Source organism: Mobula hypostoma, chromosome 23 (assembly GCF_963921235.1).
Source record: "Mobula hypostoma chromosome 23, sMobHyp1.1, whole genome shotgun sequence".
In the NCBI taxonomy this organism is placed as follows: domain Eukaryota; kingdom Metazoa; phylum Chordata; class Chondrichthyes; order Myliobatiformes; family Myliobatidae; genus Mobula; species Mobula hypostoma.
The window spans coordinates 14,203,947-14,212,658 of record NC_086119.1 but is presented as its reverse complement, the minus strand read 5'-3'; the positions used below and the strand labels follow the sequence as shown (position 1 = coordinate 14,212,658).

Here is an 8,712-nt window from a genome sequence, read left to right as displayed (position 1 = left end):
TTCCCGGCATAAATGATGAATAAACTCTTCTCGGGCTTCCAGCCAGGTAAAGGTATCAATTATAACCAATGTTTCAATGACAAACTCTGCTTTCATCGCTGTTTCTGTAACAATTGTATTTTTGACCATTCAGGGTTGTTAGCCCTGAGCTGAACCCCCCAGACCCGGAGGACCGGTGGACCACTCTTAGTCTGGTCTCAACCCCTTTGACCTGTTCAGTATGGGCAATCCTACCAAGAGCCAAAGTACAAGGCCCTGACCGCGGGCAACACAGTGCTCCGGGTCACTGAGGCACGCAAACACACTTATTCCTTGCCAAAGAAACTGCCTGACCTGCTGAGCTCCTCCAGCATTTTGTAATCTCTTGTGTTTATCACTGATTGTTTCCGAAGTGCCTTCACGTCAGGACACACTCTGCCCCTCTTTGGTCAGATCCAGCTGCGTAGCAGATGACAAAACCAATGCAGAGACAATAATTTATTGATGCAACACTACATCCAAGGTACATCGTTTCAACAGAGAGAGAGAGAGGAAATTAGAAAAATAAAAAGGTGCATCACATTGAGTTTAAGGTGCGGTCTTACATATACAACATAACAAAGGTACCAAGTAACAAGAGTTGCATACATCGAATCAATGCGTTGAACAGTTATCAGCCCAACGACATTCCAAAGGCAGTGCAAGCTTCAGAGTTGTTTGATTCATTCACATTGTGGTCAGGTTTGGATTAAGGACATGATCACTCACAAACTGCACAGTGTGGGGAAGCAGCACAGAAACCCATCTCCTCAATACAAACCAAAAGCAAAATACTGACATTAAAAATCAGAAATAAAAACAACAGAAAATATCTGAAATGCTCAGCAGAGTTAACACTTCAGGTCAATAACTTTTCATTAGAACTTTCCCAGTTCCGGTGAGAGAACAAAGCCGAGCTTTATTTAGAGATAGCGCGGAACAGGTATTTCCTGGCCCAACAAGTCGTGCTGCCTAGCAACCCACCTACTTAACCCCAGCCTAATCACAGGACAATTTATAATGACCAATTAACTTACCAACCGGTATGTCTTTGGACTGTGGGAGGAAACCGGAGCACCCGGAGAAAATCCACGTGGTCACGGGGAGAACGTACAAACTCCTTACAGGCAGCGCCAGAATTGAACTCTAAACTCCAGAACGCCCCGAGCTGTAAGAGCGTTATGCTAACCGCCATGCTACCGTGGCGCCCTAATTTTTGAAATGTTTCACTCTTCACAGATGGTGCCTGACCCGAGTATTTCCGGCGTTTGTACTTATTATTTCCTACAACAACACAACACTTCTAATGTCAAATGCCTCCATCAAAATGAAAAGCAAAGTCATTTGGTACAAATCTGGGCTTTGTTCAGTAATAATGCAGTCTCTCAAAGCCAAATCTGTTTTGAGTCAAGTTAAAGGAGAACTTTGGAAGAAATTACTTCCTTTGGAAAAAAAAATGTGAACAGTGGCCACAAATGGTAACTAATTTTTCTCCTGTACTTGCTTTGCATTGCAGATTTTTTTTTTCTTTTAATTGAACCTCGTTGCAATATGTTGAAAATACTGGGGTTCTTTAGGACATAGTTTGAAAAGAAGAATTCCATTCCTGATCCAAACTTAATGCTCTCAGTCAATAAAACTTCATTTTAAAAACACTGTAAGCAGCTGAAAGATACAATTAAAAAAATCACAGACTTTTATAATCAGAAAAATAAGCTGTAGCATAAATGTGACACAGTTGTCTGCCACAGACGTACCACAGTTCTGCTGTTGGCCGTCTACGTCGCGTGGCACAGTTTGCTCGTCAGGTGGCTCAAGGAATTGGATGAACCTTTTAGATGACATGGAGAGTGATGGGAAATCGCATGATGGGGCTCAGGGTTCGATGGGGGACTGCGTCAGGTGGCGTGAGATGCAATGGGGATCCTCTTCAGGTAATAAGAGTTTGAAGGGGAACAGAGTCAGGTGGATTGGGAACCACATTAATGCTCCTCTTTCCAGTGTCCTGCATCATCATCTCCCTCAAACACCTGCCCATTGATTCCTTAGAAGAAAGAATCATTCAGCTAATAATCCCTCCAGCAAATTATTCCATGCATCAACTGTAGTGTAAATAAACCTTCGGCACTTTTGAGTATTTGGCTCGATCTCACCGTGTTGCCAACCTGATGAGTCTTTCCCCGTGAAAACAATTCACGATCATGCAGTAAATGATCGTGAATTACTCCAAATACCCCTCACCCCCCCCCTTAGTAACAGGGCAATAAGATGTCAGTGTTTATTGTCTGAAAAGATTACTTCATGTAATTTTGTTTCTCCATGTAGAATTTAGCAGAAGTAACTTCTTTGGTCCTAACCAGGCAGCCATGCAGGTTGATATGTGGACATGCGCATCAGATAAGCCCTGTCAAATTGAAATGTAAAGGCCATGGCACAAAGTTAAACCTCAGCTAGTTGACTGTCACAAGATGAAAGAAATGCTTTATAAATCTGGAACAGTCAGTTGCCTGCAGTAAAACACCCACACAAACCCAGGCAGACAGCACTGATGCTTTATGATCTAAAATTATGTACAATACTTACAGAAGAATATTGCAAAGTCCAACAATATAACAATCATTGCCTCAATGAGGTTTCAAACAGAAGCTAAGCACGTATACATCTCATAAACAATGGAGAATCTGATATTTAGGTTTACTTTTTCAGATTGCAGGGTTGTTCAAAGAAACGTGAGCTCCTCATGAAAGGAATAAAAATTTAAGTCGCTGCAAAGCAACCCACTCAGAAAATAAGGATTTTGGACATTGCATGCTTTAGAGTGCTGGAATCCCATGATTTTATTTCTGAATACAGAGAAAACAGGTGCTTCCCAATTATTTAACTTTTTTAAAAACAGGACATGATAGAGGAAAGCCAATAAAAGGCAAATTCCTCACAGTGGCGGGAATTGAACCTGGGCCACTGATGCTGTAATAGCATCATGCTGCTGGTGTATTTTTAGTGACACAAACAGGCCCTTTGTCCCACTGAATCTGTACCATTGACTACATGTTTATATATGAGGCATTAAGTTTCATTTAGAGTAGAAGCAGACCATTCAGCCTTCTTGGCTGCTATGTTATTCAATGAGGTCATGGCCAACATGCATCCTAACTCCATTCACCCACACAGTATTACTCTGAATCTAGCAAAATTCTCTAAAATTCATCCGATGTCACTAGACCAAAGGTACAGCATTCTAACATTTCTCCAGAATCAGGAGGTGTCATATCATGTTTGTAAAACATTTCTGAGGGGTGTTTGAAAAACAGGAAATTTTAAAGCAGGAAGCTACACCGTGGCCACTTCATTTGATACACCTGCTCGTTAATGCAAGTAACTAATTAGCCAATTGTGGTAGCAACTCAACACATAAAAACATGTGGACATGGTCAAGAGGTTCCGTTGTAACAGACCAAATGTCAGAATGAGAAGATGTGATCTAAGTGATTTTGACTGTGGAATGATTGTTGGTGCCAGATGGGGTGGTTTGAGTATCTCAGAAACTGCTGGTCTCCTGGGATTTGCACACACAACACACTCTAGTGTTTACAGAGGGTGGTGTGAAAAACAAAACAGAAAAAAATTCCAGTGAGTAGAATTTCTGTGGGCAAAACCGCCTTGTTAATGAGAGATGTCAGAGGAGAATGGCCAGACTGGTTCAAGCGGACAGGAAGGTGACAGTAACTCAAATAACCGCACATTATAACAGTGGCGTGCAGAACAGCATCTCTGAATACATAACACGTCAAACTTTGAAGTGGAAGTGGGTGGGCTACAGCAGCAGTAGACCATGAACATATACTTGGTGGCTACTTTATTAGGTACAGGAGGTAATGAATAAAGTGGCCACTTGCTGCAGAAGAGGGTAACAACCTAGGATTATGCATTCATCGTCACAGAACTAGTCTAACCCAGTAACTTCAGGCCTCTTTCCATTCTTCCATTTGATTTACATGCCAACTGATAATCTAACCATCGCTTTAAGTACTTTTTAATCCTGGTCCTGTCCCAGCACCGTGACTTTAACCCAGGTCACTTAGTAGCTCAGCAACATCAGTGACATGAAGTGCATTGAAAGAACTTCCTAAAGATCCCAGTGGGCTTTATACTTGGCCAGGTTTCTTTGCCCATGAAGCAGTAGGCAGGTGCCATAGTTCAGAGACTATATTTAAAAAAAAGTTATATTTAAATCATGGATGCAATTAGAAATAGTGTTTTATAACTTTAGGTGCAGTCACATCCAGCATAGAAAAAGGACTATTTCAGCAGAATTTGATAGAAGGTATGCAAATTCCATAGAATTATATAGTATCGACTGCTTGGAAGAAGTCTATTACTTACAGTGAATTGCTCATCACCCTTACAGGAATACTAATCACCCTCACGACTCATTGAATACTTGGAGGTTTTCCGACAGTGTGGGTCAGAGAGTAAATATAAGCTGGCCTAAATGATAGTGATAAAAATTTCGTTTTGCAGCGGCGAGGCAGCGTGACACTATTACAGTAGCCCGGGTTCAATTTCCGCCGCTGTGAGGAGTTTGCCTTTTATTGGCTTTCCTCTATCATGTCCTGTTTAAGTCTAGAGAAAATGAGAAGTCAGACACTGGATACATCCTTTAAATTTGAAGAAATCTGGCGACCTTTTGTTCAATATTTTCATATGATCTGATGTTTGTACTGATTCTCTTCCAGCTATTTTTTCAGAACCTTGGATTTGATCAGAGAGTCTCTCTTTTCTTGGGTTTTCTCTCAGGATGGAATGCCCAGTCCGTTTTTTCCTTCTGTTTAGAATAGTGTTTTTTTTCTTTGTTTTTATATAAAAATTTCTAATAGTCCTTCCTTTCTTCATAAATTGATAAGAGGAGAATGAACTACATTCTTCTTTTTCTGTATTATACATTCTATATCAAATGTATACTTTGTAGATCAACACTACGTGTGATTCTGATATTGTTTATTTTACTCTCTGTATGTACTGTTATTGACATATATACTAGAGATATTCTCCTGTTTGTATACACACTTTAAAAAAAAAATCAATAAAAAGATTGAAAAAAAAAGAAAAGAAAGGAATTTGTGCGTTCACCACGTGATGGTGTGGGTTTCCTCTGAGTGCTCTGGTTTTCTCCCACGTTCCGAAGATGTACCGGTCAGTAGGTTAATTGGTCACATGGGTGGCGTGGGCTCGTTAGGAGGGACTGTGTCATGCTGTATCTTTAACTAAAATATACATTGACCAAAACATGAGAAATGAGAAGGGCAGTACATAATTCTGAAGCCATTATGTAAATGACTTGTACAATTGTGGTTTTATCACATGTTAAATACTTGGCAAGTTACAACCAAACGTCACTCACTTTGTCATCTCTGGGCAGACTCTCAATTCTTACCCCCCACTAAGTATCCTCTTTAGAGCAGTGATCTCAAACATGTTCTAAGCAATACCATGGGTGTTTGTAGAATAGGATCTTTGTCCATTAAAACAAAAACTGAATGCATGGAGCTGATTGGCAGGGAAATCACAAAGTCTAACAGTACTAAGCTGACACTCAGGTCAAGTGGAACTGTAACTTACCAAAATTGGTTATGTATTAACTCAATGTGATCAGTAACACTGATTCTAGGGAATAAAAATCTTGTTTATTGTTAAATTTGCAGAGATCCTTTTATACTGTGTAGTTTATTATAGTCTCTGAAATGTTCAAAGAGAACCCCAAAGTATGACTACTGGCCCATTGGGAATGGACAAAGTTTGAGTTCAATGTAAACACGTAGAAGTGCAGATCAAAATAATTTGCAATATATTCTAAAAAAGAGCCCCAGATTAACCACATTCATGTTTCCTGGAGAAGATAAAGACAACAAGGAATCTGCAGGTGAAGAAGGTGCCAGGAAGTGGAATTCCTATTTATTTCTGCCAAAGTGGGCCAGTATGGGACGATAGGATCATACTACAGATGCTGAAAGAGTTTCCATCCCTGCCACATATTAAGAGCATAAGACAAAGGAGCAGAATTAGGCCATTTGGCCCATTGGGTCTATTCTGCTATTCTATCATGGCTGATTTATTTTCTCTCTCAATCACATTCTCTTGCCTTCTCCCCATAACTCTTGATGCCTATCAACTTCTGCTCTAAATATACCAAATGTCTTGGCCTCCACAGCCGTCTGTGGCAATGAATTCTACAAATTTGCCACCCTCTAGCTAAAGGAATTCCTCCCCATCTCTGTTCAGAAATTAATGTCCAGTGTGGCGGAGATTTGAGCATAGTGCCTGATCTCAACATCCTTGATTTAGGAAAAGGGGAGCAACTGACCATCCTGCTCCCCACCTGGAATGATGGACCACCATAGTCCCTGCCACCCCATTGTCGAACAACCCATCACCCTGGGAACTTGTGTGGACAAGTGGGATGTTATAAGGAAAGAGTTCAATTTGATTCCTCCTTAAGGTATGTTAAAATGCGTTCTGCAAAATGGAAGTTTGGAAGACAATATGGTGTTAGTCTGGAGTGTGGGAATGCTTTGAGAAAGCAGAAGGGAGCCAGTCCTCAGCAATGTTTTGAGATACAGCAATGTATCAGTCTACAGCCTTGAGAATAGATAATGGTGAAAAACATGTTTGTCTGGGAAAGTATTAGCGTAAAGGGTCTTGAAGGCTATTAAAAGGGGTAATTTCTTTGTGCAAGTTGCAATTTTCTCCTAGGCTGGGTTGCGACTAGTGATAAGAGCTGGAGATAGAGACAAGGACATCAAGAAGGAGAGAGTGGAGAAGCTGTTGGGCACTAGCAGTTCCATCCAGCAGTACTATGTGGAGTGGCTTTGTGATTAGTTGAGAAGTATTACTTTTGTCTCTTTTACTACTTATAACCATTTTTCTTCTTTCTGTATTTTATTCTTTATATAACTCTAATAAGGTAGTTTCTTAAAACCTTGAATATGTGTACAGTGCTTCCATTGTTTGTAGATGCCTCTTGCTGCAGAACCAGAAAAGAGCAAGTAACAAATTTTAAGATATTTTTGTTACAGATGTTTCATTGTTCAAATGTTTGCAGTGCCATTCCTCAAGAGGCAGTCAATACCTTCTGCAATGAGGAGTTTGGTAGGAAATTTACAAAGAAAACGACAAAATGGGGTAGAAATAGAAGTCTACAATGCACACTTCCGATGTACAATAGTTGATCCAAGATTCATCTATTCTAATATTAGAGAATTTGCTATGATCAGGTAAGCAAGTGATGATAAATCAGAGATCCGTTGGCTTTGGTTTCTAGGGCTTTTTGCCTCTTTAAATGCTTAAACATTTGGAAGGAGCTTATTTCAGAGGTGAGGCATTTCAGCTTGAGGAGAAGACGAATTACGAGCCTCTGACCCAATTCTCCCCAGATTATGAAGCACAGCTGCTGATCTCCCCCCAAGACACCACTGATGGGGCTTTTCTTTAAAAAAGAGATTTAGATTTGCAATGATGGTCCAAACCACCGTGGAGTATGTGCGTGCCCGTCTACGCAGGGATAAAGGTGGGGAAGGAGGGGAGGAATGTGGAGGACGGTACCACAACCTAACCAATTTAACTAACATCATTCATCAAAACTTTACCTCACGCAGAGTAAATCTTGATAGAACTACTAAATGCCCTGCTTTAGAATTAGCAAATACTGTATAAGTGAAAACAATTTCCCAATACTTCGGGAAAGTTCAATACTAGAAAGTAATATTACAGAAACATACAGAACCATAGAACATCTAGTTATTGGCAACATTCTTCAATATATTTAAAATATCTGTAACTCTCAGTGTAAACATGCTAAAATAATCTGTAAGATCAGATCGATCTGCATTGAAAAGTATTAAATGTACACTGGTCCATCCAAATCAGTTCAGTCAGTCTGGATTTAAAAATTACTATGAGTTCACAAATGAAAATTGGTTGTGAAAACCTCATTTCTAGCTCATACCCATCTGTTTGTCTGAGGGTACAGGATTATAATGTGGATGGGGACTGGGTATATTTTTTTGTCACACATTTAATATTTAGGCACTCACTGATTTAAAAAAAAAATAAATTAAAGTACGACCACAAGTAAGATCTCACAACTAAGGCAGCAGAGACAATGAAGGAAAATTGAAGGAAAAAAGTGTTTTTATAAACTATGTTAAAGCATCACTAAAATGTGACTGATGATTGGTGAACCTTGTTGGGGGAAAACAATTAGCGCCATTCTCTTGGCTAATTCCTGGCCTCCACGATAACACCTTGCAGGTTCTGCTCGCTGCTTAACATCTTGAGGGCTCAGAAGATGTGACCATCGCGTCCTCTTGAACTGTCATGCTTCGAGTTGCAGGGGAACGGGAGCCAGAGCAGCCAGAGGGAGGTGGGGAGGTCCCCGCTCCGGCCTGGAAGGAAAGTGAGGCCTTCCTTGCTCTCTCAGTTCCGTCACTTGTTCTCTATTAGAGTCTGCACCTTGTAGACCAGCTCACGTGCAATCCGCAGAATTTGCTGGGTGTCATGTCGCTCCGCCATTTCTGAGGTAAAAAAAAACTCAATGGTGAAACTTATTTTTCTCCTCTGGGTATTTAATCAATCCCCTTGAAGTCTGCTCTGAAATGCGCAGCCATCATCCAGAATCGGAATCAGAATCAGGTTTAC

At 40.4% G+C, this 8,712-nt stretch overlaps 1 protein-coding gene across 2 annotated transcripts in view; it reads right to left on the bottom strand.

Annotated features, from left to right (window-relative positions):
- Positions 1-470: 470 nt before the first annotated feature.
- LOC134336683 (small G protein signaling modulator 2-like) overlaps positions 471-8,712 on the bottom strand; it is a 292,004-nt gene continuing 283,762 nt past the window's right edge. For both annotated transcript variants that reach the window (XM_063031039.1, XM_063031041.1), the window contains exon 23: positions 471-8,588. In XM_063031039.1, coding sequence (XP_062887109.1) covers positions 8,500-8,588 — 89 coding nt within the window. In that variant the 3' untranslated portion in view covers positions 471-8,499. The remainder of the gene's footprint in view (positions 8,589-8,712) is intronic.